At 34.5% G+C, this 21,621-nt stretch overlaps 2 protein-coding genes and 1 long non-coding RNA gene across 5 annotated transcripts; 2 read left to right on the plus strand and 1 right to left on the minus strand.

Annotated features, from left to right (window-relative positions):
• The first annotated feature begins 3,711 nt into the window (after nt 1-3,711).
• Nucleotides 3,712-6,574, plus strand: LOC102592180 (probable bifunctional TENA-E protein). The gene is made up of 3 exons (XM_006360458.1): nt 3,712-4,017; nt 5,494-5,711; nt 6,038-6,574. Exons 1-3 carry the CDS (start codon nt 3,712-3,714, stop codon nt 6,351-6,353), a joined length of 840 nt encoding a protein of 279 aa, XP_006360520.1. The 3' UTR covers nt 6,354-6,574.
• Nucleotides 6,575-9,241: 2,667 nt separating this feature from the next.
• On the minus strand, nt 9,242-20,105 carry LOC102605689 (protein ROS1). 3 transcript variants are annotated; one of them, XM_015314853.1, is made up of 22 exons: nt 19,949-20,104; nt 19,502-19,593; nt 17,969-18,678; nt 15,745-17,430; nt 14,921-15,319; nt 14,717-14,807; nt 13,726-14,627; nt 13,370-13,641; nt 13,197-13,276; nt 13,034-13,118; nt 12,871-12,962; nt 12,729-12,797; nt 12,577-12,613; nt 12,396-12,478; nt 11,469-11,990; nt 11,087-11,123; nt 10,923-10,980; nt 10,462-10,601; nt 10,297-10,362; nt 10,024-10,138; nt 9,890-9,928; nt 9,242-9,726 (listed from the first exon to the last, which is right to left on the minus strand). In XM_015314853.1, the coding sequence occupies exons 3-22, from the start codon at nt 18,570-18,572 to the stop codon at nt 9,548-9,550; spliced, it is 5,556 nt and encodes a 1,851-aa protein (XP_015170339.1). In that variant the 5' UTR covers nt 18,573-18,678; nt 19,502-19,593; nt 19,949-20,104; the 3' UTR covers nt 9,242-9,547. The 3 variants fall into 3 exon arrangements, with proteins under 3 accessions (XP_015170339.1, XP_015170340.1, XP_006360485.1); XM_015314854.1 differs by lacking the exon at nt 19,502-19,593 and having other exon boundaries at nt 13,370-13,638; nt 19,949-20,105; XM_006360423.2 differs by lacking the exon at nt 19,502-19,593.
• On the plus strand, nt 18,495-20,681 carry LOC102605473 (uncharacterized). Its single transcript, XR_368348.2, has 3 exons — nt 18,495-18,581; nt 19,104-19,166; nt 20,538-20,681. It is a non-coding gene; the product is annotated as an uncharacterized lncRNA (long non-coding RNA).
• Nucleotides 20,682-21,621: the final 940 nt, after the last annotated feature.

A 21,621-nucleotide genomic window follows, 5' to 3' on the forward strand; every position in this document is an offset into this window, starting at 1 on the left:
TATATATATATATATATATATATATTCTTATTATAATATCTCTCCACTTATATTCCAAGTGACTTCAACTTAAAAGAATTTATATGTTATTAGACATAAGTTTAGTTGTCGAAGGCGATAATTAAAGATTAACTTATTTAAAGATAAAAAGTAAAAGTCAAACTATTTTAAACACAATTGGTAGAAGTTCAACTTGTGATAATCGAGCAAGCCTAAATAGGAGCTTGCTTATATTCTTATGCTTCATACAAATCATGTTAGGAAGCTTGAAAGCCTAAGTATCACAAGTGTTAAAGTCTTCAATTTAATAGAGATGATAAATTTTGCGATACGAATTATTTAAGAGCGATTATTAGAGTAAAGAAATTACAAGGAATAATTTGATGTACTAAAGTTTTCGTCATGCACATGATTCGATGAAGGGCTTCACAAAAAGGAAAACCTTGAAACGTGAAAGTAAGTTGTATGTGTAGATCAACTATTTTCTCCGTTTATTTTTACTTATTATATTTAACTTGATATAATCATTAAAAAATAACTTACATAATCATTTTATCACACTATCTCTATTACTCTCTCTGTTCCTAATTACTTGTCCATTTTGACAAATTAAGAAAGGACATTTTTTTTTATCTATTATACCCTCAATTAAAAGACTAATTATTTTGAAAAATGTAGAGCTTTTCATCCACTTCATAATTAATAGGGGTAAAATAGTAAACTCACTATGTCATTAATTATTTTTTTAATAGGTGTGTCAATTCAAAAGTTGACAAGTAATTAGGAACATAGGGAGTAATTGATGGTTAGTATTAAATTTTAAAAATAATTTGAAGAATAGGTGACTAATGCTAAGAATAAAACATGAAAATAATTAATTATCTTTTCTGGATAGATTGAAACTGGGGAACAAAAATAAAAATCTATTTTTTGAAACAGTAATAATATTTCAACGTGTGTTTGGTGTGATTAAAAATAATTTTCACCAAAAAATAATTATTTTTAATGAAAATATATAAATAATAATTTTAATCAAACCTCAATACGAAATGCTAACTCATAGAAAAACAAAAAAAATAAAAATCATCATCATGTCTAGTAGAAGCTGGAGGCTTCTCAAAACGGTGGAAACACTAATTTCCTCAACACGTGTCTATTTTATTGCTCGACACTTCTAATTCTAATATAATAATTATATACTAAAAGCACCCAAAATGGAGTATATAAAAATGGGTAAATTATAGTACAAGAACAATATGCAACTATAGAGCAAAAAAAAAATTGTACCATATTAGGAATTAATTAATCAAATTAGATATGGAGGAGAAAAATAATAATGAAGGAGGTAATTATAAGGGAAAACAATTAACACAAATAGAAAAATGGCTAAGAAAACATAAGTTGGAGTATAGTTCAGCTACTAGACATCCTTTTATTTATTCTATCCATGATGGTTCTATTGATTTCTCTTGTTACAAGAAATGGCTGGTAATATTATGTAATTTTTAAAATTTTTTTTTTTTTTTTTTTCCTTATTTTTTTAATCTCTAAATAAATAATTATGAAGTGCAGGAAAGGGAATATGTGTTTGTGAAAACAGCTTTGGTACCATTTGCAGCTAGTGTTTTGCTTAAAGCTTGGAAAGAGTCATCAATAAATAGCTCTGATGTTGAGGTTATTTTGGCTTTTTTGGCCTATTTGAATGATGAGATTTCTTGGTTAAAACAAGAAGCTCCCAAGTGGCACATTTCCTTGACAAGTGTTGTTGTTGATGACAAGCCACTCCTTGATTACTTTAGGTAACTACTTACTTTTTTCTATCTGAATCTTCGATATTCGTATTGAAATTGATTAAATTTGGATTCTTTGGTGATTTGAGTTCGAGTATTGCAGGGTTTATTTCAGTGCCAATCCTAATAGGATTTGTTTCATTCTCGAGTCTCAAAATTTTAAACTACTTCTGATTTGATCATGGAAGAGATCTCAATCATTTCATCACAATCCATGTTGTTACTTTAATCGATTATACTACAATAAGTAATACCTAGGGGAGAATCAATTAAGATTTGTTTCATTCTCAGAGTCTCAAACTCGAAACTTTTGATTTGGTTAGGGAAGAGATGATCCCAATTATTCCACCGTTACTTTAACTAATTACAACCATATAGTAATACTTAGGGGAGAATCTAAACTTTGGAATTTATGGTAACCTTTAGTTAATATCCAACAATAACCTTGTTCACCCTTGAATATTTAGTGGATATTTATTTGGCTAAACATTATATTATTGTCCTAATTGTTTTAACTAGACAAAAATTACCATATGTTATTACAATCATTAAATAACTAAATGGCATAACAAATGGTATTCATGACTACTTCTAAAGGTTAATATTCATGACTACTTCTAAAGGTTAATTATGTTACATCCACTTCTTGAAGTGGTTAATTTTATCATATATTTTTTCATTTAACTATATGATTTTCATGTAATTAATTTTATAATACAGGTTTTTCGAATGTTTAACAAGCCCAGACGTGAAGTATACAGAAGCAATAACCATTTTATGGGCAGTGGAATCAGTTTATCACAATGGTTTTGAACATTGTTTAGAAGAAGGAAATAATACTCCAAACGAAATGAAAGATGGTTGTAAAATATGGGGCAATGAGAATTTCAAACAATATTGTCAATCACTTGAAAACATAGCTAATCGAACGCTAGAAGAGGCGTTGGACGAAGAAGTATCGATGACTGAAGTATTAATCCTTGAATTTCTTGAGAATATTGTTCGTTTTTGGAATATGAACCTTGAAGGAACTTAAAGTTTTTGTATCGTATCGTAGTACGTACTATAGTTCAATGTTTAATATGGTTATTGTTACTTATATAGTATGTTATCGACTTATTTCCTTGTATATACCATGTAGAAAATAATGTATATCAATGTACATGTATAGCTAGCGTGAGTATATATATATATAGTAGTGTGTTGTGTTAATTAGTGTTGATTATGCTTGTTGCTTATCCCTTTTAATCGATTGTGGAACTTGTGTTCAGTTACAAATCAATTATTATAAGATTCATGTTATCAACAAAACTTTGTATTAAAATTTCATGAATGAAATTTGAAAAGAGTAGTGTGTATTCAATTTTACTTTTTTATCTCACAAGATAGTGTTGTAAGTTCTGAAAAGAGAAATTATTTTCAATTTTACATTTCAAACTTTTTGGAAATATTACCTAAATATACAACTTATTTTATCATATTTTTAAAATTTACAAAAAAATTTATCTTTTATTTTCAAATATATCACTTTATTTTCAAAAAGTTGAGTGATGTATTCGAAACTGAGACCTAATGTATTAGGATGTTAAGCGATATATTTGAAATTGAGACGCGATGTATCAAAATGTTTTGGGATGCATCTAGATTTTATCAAATTTAAGGAATTTTTGTAATTTGAAAAAAGAATAGGGATGTGATGTTATTAGTAGTTAACACTATAAACATGTTTTTTTTTAATTTGATCTCAGTTGATAATTTAACACTTAAAACACACTATTTTAATTTTTTTTACATGACATAATACACAATGTTTGGTGAGATCAAGTGGTGCTTACCATACTAGCTAGCAAGAACTGTATCCTTAGCTCATTTGATTTGATTTGATGATTCGAACTCACAATCTCAAAGTTAAAAATGAGTGATGCTTACCATATTAGCAACTCGAAAAACACTTCAATTTTTAGGCGGGGCAAGTATTACCTGCCCCGAACCCGTCCTCATATCCGTTTCTCTGCACAGTGTTCCCAAAGAAAAAACAAATAGTCTCCGCTCCACAGCAAAGGAAAAAGAAGTTGAAAAGAAAATGGAAGGATGTAACAAAAAAATGTTGATGATCCAAAAATGGCTAAATCAACACAATGAACTCTACACTTCCGCCACCAGACACCCATTTACTCTTAGCATTCGTGATGGCTCCGTTGACCTCTCTGCTTTCAAAAGATGGCTGGTAATTTAATTTTTCCCCAAATTCTTATGTTTCTTCTCTTACTTGTTAAATGTTAGTGTTAGTAAACATGAAGTTTATGCTAGTCAAGTGATTCAGGAAGAACTATATCAAATTCTGTGTTAGAACTAATTCACACTCTAAAAGCTAGCTGAAAGAGAGTTCTCGTCCCGATCCAATTTAGGATCATTGTCATGCCCCCTCATGTTTGGATCCAGACATGGTTTCACTACAACAAAAACAATTCTTAGCGCCAATAAATATGCACATTAATAACGAGTATTAAAGTTCTTACTGACATTAGTTAATTGTCATTTGATCTAGTGTCACTATAGGCTTTAGGGACATTTATAAAAGTGTTAATTGCCTCTAAAAAATAGATTTAGCGGCAATTAAGTTATTGCAGTTAAAGATCTTTTTTGGTGTAGTGTTTGGGGTTTAGAGCATGACATTCAAGGACGGGGAGTATATTCACAAATTTAACCCCTTGCACAACCAATAATTTTACTATAGTGTAAAGAAAGTTTAGAAAAAAGAAGTGTTCTTTTCTGGGATGATGGAGGAAAAGACTTGCTTTATACTTGTGGAGATTGGATGCAAATTGTATGTATAAGATAGAATAAGAACAGATGTCCTAAAGTCTAGCGAGTTTGCCGAGCTTCTTGTGGATCAATGCTACTACCCTTCTATGGTGTCATTTACTAAAACAATGATCCCATTATTGTTTATTCTAGCAAACCCAGAATGTGGTCTTTAAGGCGTATTCTCAAAATCCATATATCTAAAGTTGTGGCAATGGGGTGTGGTTTGGTAATATGCCAATTTGACCACTAGGCACTAGTAGATAAAATGATTTGTTCCACCTGAATCCCAAACAATTTTAAGGTCATTTCTTCAAATTGCTCTCCATTTCTAAGTTCATAGCCTTCATGTTAGCTTCATCAATATTACCTACCAAATAAAAGGCTTGTTCAGGAAGACCATCTAATTCTCCTCAAGGGAAGAAAGTTTCTGTTTACTATCAATAACTCCATGTACTGTTCTAAAACATTCAAGTTTAGAGCCGTTCTAAGTATCTTTATTTGATTGTTCAGCTCGATTGAATGTAATGACAACTAACTTCAAAAGATTATCGTTTGCGGCCTGAAAAAATTGATCACACTTTAGTATTGTATTAATTTGCATCAGATAATCAACTTATCATGCATATCTCCTCGCAACCGCATACATTCCTAGGCACCGATGTCTGCTGCCACATATTCAGCTTTAGTGCTTGAAACTGCAGCAACATATTCAGCAAACTAATCGGAGCTTGAGTGGGTTCTGATTTATGTATTGAGTTGTAACCATATTCACGAGTGTAACACTTATTTTCTCCGTTTTGTTTCTGCAACTAAAATATGTGCCGTGTTTTGTTCAGTTTTCTTCTTGCAAGCTCATGAAGTTTTCTATCAGTTAATGATTAGATGTTGGATGCAGGGACAAGATTATATATTTGTTAGAGCCTTTGTTCCTTTCGTAGCAAGTTTACTGTTGAAAGCATGGAAGGAGTCGGATGACGATTCAGACATAGAGGTCATTTTAGGTGGTATGGCTGCGCTGAACGATGAGGTATCATGGTTCAAGAGAGAAGCATCTAAGTGGAGTGTTTCGTTGTCCAGTACTGTTCCTCAAAAGACTAACCTGGAATATTGCAGGTATAAAATGCACTATATGCTTACAAGGTCATACACATTTTTTCGTAATCAGCAGTCTTGTTTTAGTGGTTCTTGTCCCGCTACTATAATCTGTATGCTTTTGTCACAGTTACTATGAATGATTTCCGTTCCACAAGTAACACTCCACATTGATTCTGTCCTCCCCACCCCCAACACAACTCATCTCACCCCATCCCGACCACCCCACACCCCTCCCTCCACACCCTTAAGATAACATTTTCCTTCGTACCGAACATACTCAAAGTGCTAATCTAATTTACCACTGAGATATTCTGTTTCATTGACTGTGCATCTTTTGCTACCAGATTTTTGGAAAGCCTAATGAGTCCTGAAGTAGATTATACAGTTGCTGTTACAGCCTTTTGGGCAATTGAAGCTGTCTATCAAGAAAGTTATGCCCATTGTTTATCAGATGGTTCTAAAACCCCAGAAGAACTAAAAGAGACTTGTCAAAGATGGGGCAATGATGGTTTTGGTCAGTACTGCCATACTCTTCAAAACATAGCTAATCGTCGTCTTGAGAAGTCACCAGAAGATATCATCTCAAAAGCTGAGGCAACAGTTATGCGCGTTCTTGAGTATGAAGTTGAGTTTTGGAACATGAGTCGCGGGGAAACCTAAAGTGCCTCTTACCCCCTCCTGCCATTGCTCATGCAGTGGCATTTCAACTAGTGTGAGATCCTCGCGTTTTGATACATTTTTCTTTGGTTGACATATGGACTAGGATGATTTGTTGTATTCTATACAGAAACTTCTAAAGTACTTCTAGCAAATAAATATTAACAGGGGTGTCGAGGTCAACTTATGCACACCTCGACTATTTCATTACTATTTTACTACTACCTCTCATCAGTGGTGACTTGGAATGAGGTTTGAGGTCAAAGTGGAGCTTCACAGAAGAAAAACTGCAGTTTGATAATCTAGTTTGAATATAGTATTAGATGATTGAGTAAAATAAATCAATTTGTCAAAGTAAATGGATAATGTTCAGCTTATTATTTATGATGGATTTTCTTTTATGCAGAAAATGGATTCTAATGATGATTAATAAAGTGGACAATTTTTTCTCCGAAAAACATTTTTGCATATACTGATTAGTTCCTCTAAGGCGTCGTCCCAACATAATTTAATAGGTTGCACTTTTGATCCTTCTGTTATTAATAAATTTTAGTTTTAATTCATATGACTAAATATATTTGACCTTCAATTAATTGGAACATGCACTTTGATTTCTTTACTTGTGAATAGTTACAAATTTACCATAATTGTCAATTATTCATGTATTATGTTAAATTTATATTACTAATCCATATTCGAAGATTAAATATATTTGATGAATGTCACAAGAACTACAATATATATAGAAATCAAAAGTGTTTGCTAATATTATTTTCTATTTATTTAAAAGATTTTTTGAGAAAAATTATGAATAATTACTAATTTAAAGAAAGTTTGGGACTTTACCATAAAGTATTGTTTGTTTTATTTAATTTAATAGAGAATTAGTCAAACGCATTTTTCGATGGAAAAGAAAAAGAGCAAAAAAGAATTTTGGAGCGAAAAAATAAAAGGCGGGAATGTAATCAAATAAATGCGGCAAAACAATAAACTTTTCAAACCTAAAGAGTAAAAAAAAAAAAAAAAACTCTTCACACGCGAGAATCGCTTCACCTTCAGTTTTCCGACGAGCAGTCTGAACTCACCGATCGGAGGCGCCACATTTTCCGATCAGAATTATTCAGGTAACTGTTCCTGATTATTGAATCGATCTGTAACTGTCAAACTTAAATCTTATATTTGATTTTTTACGCTCAATTTAGAACAATCTTCAAATTAAATCTATGATTGACTGTATGATTACTTTGATTGTTAACTTGAATATTTTGAAAATAGTCCAAATTTCGAGATCGTAAGCAAAAATGCAAAGTGAGCGTATCTAAGGTTCTCGTTTCTCCTTTTTTGGCCGAAAATTTGATGAATAGAAGGAAAGGAGATTAGAAATTAGAAAGATAGGCGAATGACTTGACTATAGTATAGGTAAGATGTTTTCGTGAGCAGCATACAACAGATCTCCCCTTAGCTGGTGGCTGTGTAGGCAAAGGGTGGCCTGATTCGACAGTGTTGTTTACTCTGATCCGGAGGTAGTTTTCATTTACCAGCACATAGGTGTTTTTTGAAAAGAGAAAAAGAAATGTATAATTGGAAATTCTGTCTCAACTGAACTAAGTTAGAGTGGAAAACTGTTGGTAATAGGGTGAAAATGATTCACTAAATCCCACTTTGAGTTGCAAAAAGGACCTTATCAGAGAGCTAGCTAAGTTTAGACCTTTTGACTAATGTGGAGACGAGAAAATTCAGAGCTTGGGGAACGTTTGTTTTCCTTAAAAATGGGATCGATTACCCTCTTTAGCATACTGATAAGTCAATAATAATTGTTTGTATTAAGGACTTTATGCTTCTAAGTGCCAAAAAATGAAAATGGTATTTAGGTTGATGTTATGAAGTCATTGGTCGAACTAGAAAACTATAAAGAAAGGGAGGCTAAGGTTACGAGGTAAGGTCAGCTGGTTAAGGAAAGCTCAGGTTATGAAACCATATTTTTCTGACTTGGTGAATGGTGTATCAGTTCCAGAAGTTGAAAAGTTCAAACGGTTGCAGGGAGAGCTGTGCATTGTTGCTAACTTACTCTCAAAAGTTCAATGGCTTTTCAGAGAAAAATTTTCTAGATGATGTTTGATTGCATTTCGTATAATTTGTATGTGTCATTTACTGCTATGTTGTTTTCCCCGAAGGAAGAGAGAGAAGTACTCCCTTATTTGTAGGTTTAACTTGTCTTTCATTCTGGCCTATCAATTTTCACGGAGGACATGACCCTTGATACGAGGGGGTAGAGATCGAAGATTAAGGTAGAAGGCGCATATTTATTTTCCATTCTCAGAGTATTAGTATTATTCTTGTTTTTTCCTTATCGTTAGATTGTTATTCTACATGTTATTATTTATTCTCATTATCTTATTTTCTTGCTGTTGTTTTCGCTTTTTACCATTGCCTCTTTTTAATCGTTCGTTCATCCAAGGGTCTATTGAAAATAACCTCTCTACCTTCTCAAGGTAGGGGTAAAGTTTGCAGACATTCTATCCTCCTCACACCCTACTTGTGGAATTACACTTGGTTTGTTGTTGTAATTTTCACTACCTTGCATAAACTTTGCTAATAAACTATCCTTTTGCATTTCACCCTTTCTTTTAGTTTCATGGTAACATGGAGACGTTTTGGGTCTTCAAGTGGCTATCTGAAGTTTGAGAAGAGTTCGCAATAATTTGCAGAGCCTATTGCTGATAGGTGATCCTTTTTCCTATCTTAATTTTTCTTAGTTTTGTATCCTTTGTTTAGACTGAAGGATATCTATATTAAGTTATTAGGTGAAGGTTCAATAGTATGCATCTTCAGTTAACCACTTGTTCCACATAAAAATGAGCATGTCAACATGTAAATCAAAGCAATAGTCATTTCAGGGAATGAATAAAAAGGATTTTCCACTACAATGGCATCAACTGTTTTCACATTCAAACTATGAATGTTACATCTCAATTTTCCTACATCTATCCTTGTTTTCTATTTGGTAAATCTTGAATAATGATGGCTCAGTTTGTGAGCATAAATCAAAGAATAAGAGATGCTTATTGTACACTACACCCTTTTTCGCCAAGGGTGACTTCAATTCTGCTGCTGTAAATTTGCATCTCCGGTGAGGTTATTGAATGTCATCACTATGTTAGTCATCAAATTCTTATCCTACTCCTCTTTGTGTTTCTCTACTTTGTATGGACAGATTTTGGTGAGTTGTAACCAGCAACCTTCTCTGCAGCTGTTCCCTCCTTTTTTTTGTCATCACTTCTATTTTTGACCATCTTACTAGCAGGGAAGTGCAGTCTAGCAATGAGAGGTCGTGGGGCTCTCATCTCTCGATCAAATCCCCTTACACAGACAAATCCTGTAAAATGACATTTTCAAGGACAGTTTAACATAATCTGACTCTAGGAATTAGGTAACTCAATCACATCTTTTACTTGAACACTTTAGTAGTGGGACATATTTAACTCAGATCCCTTTTCTGTATCTTTTTAAATATGAGAAGGAAGAAAAGTTGGACTTACCTCTCCAGAAGCAGTACTGAATTTGTTCTGTTGACAAGCCTGATTAACATCAATGTTTATGTAGTCAGTAACTTAGACTCAATTCTCAAGTCATAGATCAAACCACAATGTTTTTCCTGAGCATTTGTTTGTACCTTTAAAAATTGTTGAGACAGAGGTCCCAAAGTACACGGTCCTTCTTGACAGGGACCATAGCAATTTTCTCGGAACATGAATTGGATCAAGACTGGATTTATGATCCGAGAATACCTGCACAGTATAAGATCACATCTTATTCAACGATCAGAATAATTGCAATCAATAACATCCATTTCCAAGTTTCATTACACACAGTTGCGCTTGTAAGTTTTGAAGCATCAACGTAGACTCTTGAAAATTGTGATCAGATGACAAGGTTTGGAATTTACCTCATTAACCTGGAAGTATGTTCCGTTGAGTGGGAAGCTCCCTCTCATTGCTGTACGGCATGGTATCTGCAATAAGCTAGGCGTTTCAGGAAAAAAGGCAATGCTAGCTTATAGTTCTTCTACAAGTAGTGACTTTAAAGGACAACAAATGCCTGGGCCACTCACCAGTAGTGTGCCTCTTACGGTTTGTGAGTTTGCCTCTCTTATGCCATTGCACGAATAGCATGTCGTCTCATTGCACAGGTTTCCTGATCCACTGTGATCACACTTTGTTTCAGGAGGTTGAATTGAATTTACAGTCTCACCTGGTTGCAGTAGGCACAGAAGTTAAAACAACATAATCTACTGCGGACTAGAGTTCTAATCAACCATTGTATTGTTATATGTAGTCAGTGATGAAAAGGGAGGAAAAAAAGATAAAAACTGGTCAGTGTGTCCTCCCGTACTATTTAGGGCAAATTTCGGTTTCAAAAGCTAAATGTTGCTAATGCATGGTTTCGCTTCAGATTAGCACTATGGTGAGAATCAGGGACACAAGTTTTCTCCATTCACTAACTGTTATATGTGTTGCATTAGTTGATATCCCAGAGAAGATGATACTGTTCAAAGAAAATTCAGTTGCATACCTGGTGTCCATATTGCCAGAAGGTACGGACTTGGATCATCGGGTTCTCTTTTATCCAACTGTATTGGAAGATTATTGGGTCATAATAAAGCTTAGTTCTAGCCAAATTTAATTTTTTTTTGATGAAGAGCCAAATAATTGAGCAACAGAAGATAGACAACTGACCTTTTCCAGCAATTCATGGGAATCTGGGAGTTCATAGCTGCAATATTAGAGTATTGATCATTAGTTTTGAGTAAAAAATGAGACAACTCAATACTCAATAATTGACGGTGTTGAGAGGTGTTGTGCATGTGCAATACAAATTGGTACTGCAGCTTTTACATCTAATTCTCTCTTTTCAGCGCAGTGCAAATTTGTGTAGATATCTGCTTTGCACATTCTTTGCTGATTGTCTTCTTAATTATGTACAATTTCATATTCACATCAACTCCTGCTACAATAATGTTATATTCTACCAACTCCTTTTTATGGCATACTTAAAAGTTCACTTATCTTGTTCACATATTTACACAGGTAAACATCAAATAAGAGATTAGGAACTTACACTTGATGCTCTGTCCGTAGGCGGCCGACATTTTTCAGCTTGGGAGTAGGAATTGAAGCTGCATCTGGATTCAAGGCCACCAGAGCTTTGGATACGTCGCCTTCTTTATTATGCTCTTGTAAAATAGTCTCCAAATTGGTCGTGAACTCTTTCATGTTGAGTTCAATCAATGGAATTTCATCAGGATCTTCAAAAAACCCATCTTCAATATCGCTTTCTAATAGTTCTGGCAATGGTTCTGGGGTTTTTGGTTCCTCAATAATAGGTTCACAGTTGTTGGTAACGAGTGTTGCTTCTCTATTTAATAAGTTGGTCATCTCTTGAGGTATTGGCATTGACCTTTCTAGGAAAGAAGGTAGGTCACCAGCTTCAACTGGAGCATATGGGTACCCCATTCTTACTTCAGCTGCTGGGGGTAATAGCATGGGCTTGAACGCGGCAGCTGCATTTCCCTCGCTAGGGATCGGAACTGCTGAACTCACTATACTCTTCTCCTCTGGGCCAGGAAGAGCAAGTCTTGCACTGCAGGTAAATTTTTAAATTTGGTCAATTTTCCTAGAAATTAACTAAGTAATAAAAGAAGTAAAACATTGCCAGATTTTACATCTCTAATGCAAGCGACATCTGAGGAACAGTTTTCGAGCTCTACTAGCCAATTTTTGAAATTATTTTGTGATTTGAACTTAATAATGACTGTTTGACTGACATCGGTATCATCATTATTATAATTTGTATTAGAAAAGTATGGTTTCTGTTCTTAGAGTTAAATTTTTAAACTTCAAACCATGTTTTTCGTCCCCAATTTTGTAGGTGATGCTAACTCTTTTAGTTTGAAGTTGCTAAAAAGAGGAATGAAGAAAATCTTAAGGTAACCTTATGTTCTGCGCTTCACTAGCAATTTGAAGATAGGAGATACGGATTACTAACCTTGCGTAAGCACTAGCAAAGTGTCTGCACTCAGCTCTCAGTGGGCATGCATTACAGTTAGGTTTACTTTTGGTGCAGAAAACCTGTGTCAACATTGGAAGTCAGCCATAATTATCATTCTTTCTGATGAGGGAGAACAACTTCCACAAAAATTCAACTTGAAAAGCTCAATTAAAGTTACCTTTCCAAAGGTAATCATGTGGTAGTGCAACTCATACCTGTCAACAAACATAACCCTATTAGTGATACATCCATGGGTATGTTAGAGCGCCTTTTAGCTTATTAATTACATGTGTAACCAATGAAAATTATTATGAGGTCTTGAGAAAGTACAGTGTTCTCTGATCGAGCTTGCAGAGTCGTGGCCAGAGATACTTCTGAATTGACTCCAGAATTGGATACCTGTATTGAAGCATGAATGATAACCCATATAGTAGACAAAGTACAGTTTTGAAGTTTTGCTTTAATAACTTACAGTTCAAGAAGATGCAACTGCAGCGACTCAGGAAGTGGTTGGAGAGGAACCCATCCTAATCGCACAGCTATTCGTCCAACATTTGTGTCAACCTGACAAATTCAACTTTGAGTTCTAGATCAAGTTAGTAGATCATTGCACATTGTTGGCAAGTGGAACTTACTGGAAAAGCAAGGTTATGAAGTGTTAATAGCCGCACACATTCTACACTTTTCAGACCCAGTCCACGAATACTCAAAAGATACTCTCTGCAGACAGGAATTTTTTTAGGGGAAGATAAACTCACGAAGGTAGAAAACTTTAGTGTATTATTGCAAGGAACTTACTTCACTTTGTCTGGGGCCACATCTCTCAACCATTCTAGGTCCATACTTCCATGATCCCTTACCAGTCTATCAAGGAAGTCCTGCACAATAAGCAATTATGTTTTTTATGAGAATTTACTTGTGAAGTTTCTCTTTCTCCTTGTAACTAATGAATACATGTTTAGTGCTGGTACCTTAATTCGCTCTGCCAGCATGTTGTTCATCCCTCGTTCCTTAATAGCATCAGAAATTTCTTTAACTGGTGCACTTCTGACTGCTTCGTAGTTCAGTGAGTCCATTGCATCCTTGCTTCTTTCTTTTTTCCCACTCTTTGATTGGACTTCCTTTCTCAAGCTATCCCAATCAAAAGCTTTCTTATCTCCTTCCTCAACTCTTCTTTTTCTTGTCTTTGAGATGCTGGTGCCTGTTATACTGGGTTGCTTGCTTGAAGGATAAGCTTGACCTTCTGCATGGAATTTGGTTATATTGCAAGAGTTTCTTGTATGTACTACGAGGTAAGGACTACAAGATTTTGGGATATCAGGATTACCTTCTTGTCCTTTAGCAACGGCTTCTGAATGGTTTACTGATTGTCGGATGCAAGCGCTTTCTAGTTGTGAGGCCATTGCCATCTCATTTTGATGGGACCTTACAGAATGTTGATTATCTACCTTGTGAGGTTGCATTTTCACACCTCCCATCTCTCCCATCCTTGGTGCATGAATAAAGGGAAGTGTGGTTTGCTGAGCTATTAAAGGACCTGAACTTCCTGCTATTTGTTTCATGCTTTTGCTCATGTCGATTTCTTTCTCATGGCATGCTGATTCATGTTTTCCAAATTCTGGTGTCATGTTCAACCAGGAATTACTGGCAGATCTTATTGGTATCTCTTGGACCTGAACATGCGGATTGATTGGATAGCCATGTAAATATGTCTCTGCATCAAGATTTTCATTATGCCCGATATCTGCTACAGTTTCTATCTTCTGATTCCCACAGACGGGCAACTTTTCTGAAAGCCTATTCCTCATAAAGTGACTCTGATATTCCTGGAATGCAGCAGCCCACTTTGTTGGTGGAGAATGGCTTGCTTGAGTTCTGTCTTTGTTCAAGTTGGGTGAACTTGGTCGGTCTTCACTTTCTAAGTCGGATCCGGAGCTTGACCTGAGTTCTTCATTGGCTTGAAGAATGAGAGAGTCAGGAGAGTTTTGTAATGAAATGACTTCCTCGTCAACTCTCTTGTCATGCTCACTTACTAAATAAGCTCTAGATGTATGAGTGTGGTTTTCCATTCTGTGCTGTAGTCTAGCTTTATGATATATGGTAGTCCCATCTGGATCTATTATTTCGACTTCTGGTTCCTCCACTACTATGTTACACCCATCTTGGGAGAGGGTATTCTTGGTGCGTGTTGGCAAGGGGAACTTGGCTGCAAGGCACATGAAAGCAGAGCTGCAAGAAAAGGTATGTTATTGAATTATCAACTTCTATTTTTAATTAGATTGACTATGTTCTTCTGATGGTAGCTGACCATCAATTACCTTGAGAGATGATCTGAAACATTCTGTGTGAGGAATACTCCTATTACTGAGTCGACTACTGATCCCTTCCAAGGCGAGAACCTCCTATCACCTGCAAAGCTTTTCAAATTATTTGTCTATTTGGAGCTGATAATATCACGATAAGAACAATTCTAATAATATAAGACAGATGTGTGGTAGTGGAAATGAATGGTTGTTTGTTACCTTGAACAAGGCGCATTCGTGCGACAAAAGAGTCTACCCGTCCACGGACAACTTTCCTTTCATCTTCCCACCATTTTTCGTTGTCCTTGTCCATTGTCTCTGCACTTTCTTCCTTCCCCATTAAGACGTTCCATAGTCTGTTGGTCTCTGGGTCAAGGTCCACTCTGGGCCGTGCTTTACGTCTTTTGATAGGATCAAATCCCTCACAAGGGATAATTGTGCCACTGCCCTTGTAAGGAACAAGGGCCTTTTGCTCCACTTGAGCAGCATTTTTCTTGCTATTACTGATAACAAGGCGTTCCAATTGCTGTGTGATTACATCAACTGATACTGCATGTCTGTGTGTTCCTTGTAAGCCTGTGTCGACTGACACTGCATGTCTGTGTGTTTCTTGTAAGCCTGTTTGACAGAAAGTTTTTAGTGATTGGAATCTTAGTAAGCATTTGGACATAAGAAAGATGTGATATTTGAAAAAATAAATAGAATTTGAAATTAAGTTGAAAATTGTATTTGGAAATTGAAGTGTTTTGTCATGCATTTAACTTGAAAACAAGATGAAATATTTTTAGTAGAAAAGATTTTTCTTCAACAGTTTTTAAAATTTTGAACAAAAAAGGAAAATTCATCTTCAGATTTTTCTTGAAAAAAAAATCAGCCCAATGTATAACCAAACAATGTTCTGATTATTTTTTTATAAAAAGGGAAAGATATTCCATGGACAAATCGCCCCATCATGATTCTTCATACTTCGCCTAAGACTGATGCTACATTGCTGAAAAAAAAACAATAAAAGCCAGAGTGATGCCATAGTTGCAAAATGATACCTCTAGCTTTTGTCAGGTGATGTTGGTCAGCTCGTGAATTCTTGTTCTCTCTTGGAAGTAGCTCCCCATAATTGTATAGTTCATTGGGTGATGTCTTCCCCATGTTCTGCTGTGCTGGCATCTTGTTGTGAGAATTTCTTCTCTCAATGTTTTGTACCACCATGGCAAGACTTTGGAGTTGATACTGATGATTCCAATTTCTGATGGTGGCCTGTACTTGGGATCCATGGATTTCAGCCGTCTGTTGGGATATGTGCTGTGGTATTGGCTGTGCATAAGAATGCATCTGAGATGGGTTTGGTTGCTTTTGCAAATTATGTTTAACAACCATGGGACTAGCACAATGCCTACTACCCTCCTCACTGGCTCTGTTATATCTGTTTATGCTCAAGCTGCTTGATGGGAACTTTGTTGAGTCATGAATTGCAGCTGCAGTAGAGGAAGGAATACCAGATGAAGTGCTGCAGTTTCTTCTGCTGTTGTCATTCCCCAACATTTCCGAGCACACAGATCCCATCTGGCTGAAAGTTCTTGGTTGAAATGGGGAACTGGGGCACTGATCCCTCTTGGATCCTCTTCCGTCGTTGTCTGTGGATGCTGTGTCTCTCAGAAGTAGAGGCATCCTACCCAGTGCTAGCTGTCTTGGTTCATACAGCTGAATGCTGTTTGGATATCTAGTGACAGTTCGCATACTTAGACTTCTTGCAAGAGCATTCAGTGCCTGATTATTTCTTGTAACTTGATTTGCTGATGGAAGTGGATCTTTTGGCTTTTCCATTAGCAGTTTCTCTGCAATTTCTCCTTTCCTCTGGTTATGCCCAGCTGATATTGCAGACGCCTCCATGATAGCCAATGACAACTCCATGTCTTGGGAATTCAAGTTCAAATCGAAAGTTTCTTTCTTTTGTTGATGTTTTTCTAGGTGGTGGATATTGGTACTTGGCAGGCTTTCATCTTTTGTTATGTCTTCCAAGTCAAAATCTAGCATTTTCCGACATGTTTTTTCTGTCTCTCCAGCATCAGGAACTTTGTCCTTGTCAACAACTTCGGTTTGTTGAGTTGTTGAAGCATTGGGGCCCTTTCTGCGGACATACTTCCTTTTTCCTGATGGGTTCTCATTTGGAGTGCTATTTCTTTGGGCAGCGGACTCATTAACTTCGGTTTGTTCAGTTGTTGAAGCTTTGAGGCCGTCTCTGCGGACATACTTCCTTTTTCCTGATGGATTCTCATTTGGAGTACCATCTCCTGGAGCAGCACGCTTCGGAGTTCTTTTGGTTTCCCCTTCTATTACTACCTTCGGCCGGTGTTTTCGCCTTTTGGGAGTTTTCGATGCTGGTGTCTTGTTTAGGTCAATGTCCACATTACCTACATTGCCATTATCAACCTTTTCAGTCAATGGTGAATTGACAACCACTGAATCTGTGACTCTCTGTAACAGTTTATCAGAGTGGTCATCTTTAGATTTCATAGACCCGAGAACATTCTCCTGCCCATCTTTCTCAAGGCTAGACCTTTCTTGTATCGGGACATTTTGTCTCTCAAAATGCTGGTTGTCATTGAAGTGGTTATGTTCTGGTGTTACTGGTGCAAATGTGAAGAAACTATTTGTGCTTGGACTTGTACCAGCATCTGATGCCAGTGGTGAAAGCAAGGATCTATTGACCTGATAAGGGCTTCGCATACCATCTGTAAGGAAAATAAATTAGACAAACTTGTGATTCAGATTGAAATATCATGATATATATCTATCAAATGGGATAATTTCTAAGCTTTTACGTCACTAACTTGCGTTCAAAATGCATATCTAACTAACTTTTATTATTAGGAGTAACTTGATACAACAGTTAGAATCTCTAATACATATATGTAACTTGTAATGCAATTTGTTGAAGAAGAAAGTTATGCTAATATATCGTATCTATCAAAATAAAATAAAATGTTATGCTAATGTATTGTACTCCGTAGTTGTATGGACTTCCTAGCACAATCTCTGTTGTGCTCACAGAGATTGTAAATTAGGGTTTGAGTACATTGACATGCATAAATCTTGTTAGTGAAAAAAATAGCATCCTTTTTTTCTTTTCGTTGTACTGTTCCTAGGCATTACAATGCAATATCTGAAAGTGTTCCTGCCTTTCATGTATTTTCTTTTTCTGCAAACATAAGTTTGAAAGACCTCATAAATGGTTTTGTTCTTGCAATACTAACATAAGAGTAAACTCACCAAGTGGTAGGTGCCGGTTGTAACAATCAAACGTCTGGTTTGGACTTATAAACACTTGACTCTCATTGAGCAATGTTTGACCTGCAGCTTTGAGTCGCGGCTGCTCATATCTGCTGTCAACTCGAGCATATGAGTTCCGAAGGATTGGTATATCACTGAGATGTATGCTGTTGTTTGATCTTCCATGGGTGGAAAGCATATTTGACTGGTTCTTCATACCAATAAGTTCTTCTAAAGAATTCACCCTTGTGCAAGCAGGCTTACTGTGATCTGGTACATTTTCGCAACTATTGATATCAAAATCGGAGCTTCTGTTACAGACTGCTACATCAGACCAGTGACCAGTAGACCCTTTATCCCAACTCACAGACGTGACAGGATTCTGAACTACTCCAGTTTCAGAAGCTGGCATTAGTAAAAAGTCACCATACATCCCGAGCAGGTCTGGCCATCCTGTCATCTCAATCTGATTCCGTTGCACTTCAGCTTGAACAAGATCTGGTAATGGCAAAACAGGCTTTTGAGGACTAAAAGGAATCCGAGGATCCCCATTTTGGACACCTCCATTCTCTTGGGGAGTTGAAAATACTCTCCCCGGATTCATCCTTCAATTGTAAGTCTATTCTTCTCGGCTGTATTAATTCATCCCTTGTGTCTTCGCCTTTAACTGTTCAAGACTGACTATGTTTCAACTCCCAGATAGCACTTCACTGTAAAACATACAAATGAAAAAAAAATTAAATCCATAACTGCTCCTAAGTAGAAGGTTTAAACTCATGAAAAATAACAGTTCTTTGATAAGAAAGCATAAAGATTTCATCATGCATTTAATGACAGGAAATTTGAGAAAATATCAGAAACATAAAGAGGCAGATCCAAAATATAACCTCAGTCAACATGCCACAATAACTGAACCAATTAACAAGTATTATCAAATTCCAAATAATATATATTTCAAAAATTAAAAAAAATTATTGAAACAAATCACTATATGAATATAAACTTGCAACGATTCGTCAATTTGAACATACAGTTTCTTAGTACTCCAGTTTTATACACTTCCTTTTGGTTTCTAATCCAGTGTATGTGGTACCCAACATTAAAACCCGACTTATTCATGTTTTCCCGTACCCAGGCTTGAAACAGAGATCTCTAGTTACGGAAGGAACAGCTCTATCTGCTGCCACATCCTTAGGTGGTGAGTTTTATGCACTTTACTAATTCAAGTCTCTGAATTTTGTTTTCTGCAGTCTAAAAGGAATGACTTTTCTACCTATACATACACCAATGACAAAATCAACAATTACTATTTCCAGTTCATTGACATTTTATTATAAACCCAAATGAATCATCAATCAGATAACAGAAAAATAAAAAATGTTGCTCATTATAGAAACTCAATCTCAAAAAAAGGTAAGATTAATTCACTTTTCAGTTTCTTTCTCATTTCTATCTTTTTACTGTGTGTACTTATCATTATCATATCCACAAACCAAATTCATAAACAAAAAAAAAAACACAAATGTTGTTTACCAATTAGCAAAATCTCACAGAAAACAGACTTTCCATCAATTCTTCAAAAGCTCATCTTAATCTCCATCAAGATTACTGCCTTTCCCTTGTCTCTATATAATGGAGTTCATCATTAATTAACAGATTTTTCTTCCTTAGAATTGGAAGAAAAAGATTGAAATGACTACTAAAAATTCAACATTCCCCAGAAATGACAGAGGAAAAAAACAAGTGAATTAGAATAACAACAAATTTAGAAATCACACTGAATTTGAGGAAACTCAATTCCCCATAAACTTCACCCAAAATCTACAAAAAAATAGTTCTGAGTTGAAAAATGATCACACCTACTTTTATGGATTGTTGTTATACAAAAAAATTAAAACAAACCAATTAAAACACAAAAAAAAAGCAAAAAATAAAAATAAAATTTAGAACAAAATTATTATATTTATAAACTAAACTTACCGATCTTTAGCTGAGTCCAGTTACCGGAGTGAATTTGTTTAAGAACCAGTCAATGCCGGAGAGCCAAAGTCAGTCCACTGTTAAAAAAAAAAAAAGGAGAGAGAAACAAGAGAAAATGAAGGACAAGTAGAGAGAGAGAGAAAGAGAATAGAAGAATTGGAAAAAAATAATATCAAGAAATAGTACACACCTTTGTATACGTTAAAGAAAAATGTTGTTATGTTTATGCTTGTACTATTTATATACTAATTATATATATAAAAAAAATTGGTTTGGAGTTGAGAGGTGAATAAATATTTGGCTAAAGACTACATTCAAAGCATAAAATCTTCATTTGTTACCAAGATTAATAACCATATATTAAAAGTGTATATATATGTTTAAGATAAGATGAATTTTTTTTATTGGAAAGAATTATTTATTGGTGAGTATTGTTTTAATAAATAATACTATATATATGAATTTAATTAATAATATTTATTTTATTTAATTTTGATCATGATTTCTATACATTTAGTGTCACGTAAAATTATTGTTATATATTTAGTTTGGCAGTAAATTTAATAATTATAATTATGAATTTGAACAGGATTTCTATACTTGGAGCTTGCATGAAATTGTTATAATGTATCTATTTTGATTATTGAGATAGAGATGTGATCGTATAAGTAATTAGATAATATGTTCATATTTTTAATTCACCTTTTTTTATTTGTATTGTATTTATTTTTATCATTGGGAAAAAAACGTGAATTCAGTATTTGAATTAGATATTATATTATACTTTTGATTTGTAATTTATTTATCTTGACCACTGGTAGAGAGACATTGATAATACCGTTACTCACATTAAAAAAAGGAAGAAAAAATTGATGAAGTTTGACGAAATTTAATTGAAAGTAAATTTTATATGTATGCCAAATATTTAGTCTATATTTTCTACTCTGCTTTTATTTGTAATATTTTTATTTTGACCACTTGTAGAGAGACATTGATAATGCCGTTATTCACATTAAAATGAAGAAGAAAAAATTGATCAAGTTTGATGAAATGTAATTGAAAGTAAATTTTATATGTATATCAATTATTTTCTTATATTTTCTACTCTGCTTTTATTTGTAATATTTTTATTTTGACCACTTGTAGAGAGACATTGATAATGCCGTTATTCACATTAAAATGAAGAAGAAAAAATTGATCAAGTTTGATGAAATGTAATTGAAAGTAAATTTTATATGTATATCAATTATTTTGCTTATATTTTCTACTCTGCCTTGATTTGTAATATATTTATGTTGACCACTGGTAGAGAGAAATTGATAATAAGTTTGACAAAATTTAATTGAAAGTAAGTTTTATATGTATACCAATTATTTTGCCTATATTTTCTACTATGCTTTGATTTGTAATATATTTATTTTGACCATTGAAAGAGAGACATTGAAATAAGTTTGACGTAAATTAATTGAAAGTAAATTTTATATGTATATCAATTATTTTCTTATATTTTCTACTCTGCTTTGATTTGTAATATATTTATTTTGACCATTGAAAGAGAGACATTGAAATAAGTTTGACGTAAATTAATTGAAAGTAAATTTTATATGTATATCAATTATTTTCTTATATTTTCTACTCTGCTTTGATTTGTAATATATTTATTTTGACTGCGG

This window comes from Solanum tuberosum, unplaced genomic scaffold (assembly GCF_000226075.1).
Source record: "Solanum tuberosum cultivar DM 1-3 516 R44 unplaced genomic scaffold, SolTub_3.0 scf00324, whole genome shotgun sequence".
Lineage (NCBI taxonomy): Eukaryota > Viridiplantae > Streptophyta > Magnoliopsida > Solanales > Solanaceae > Solanum > Solanum tuberosum.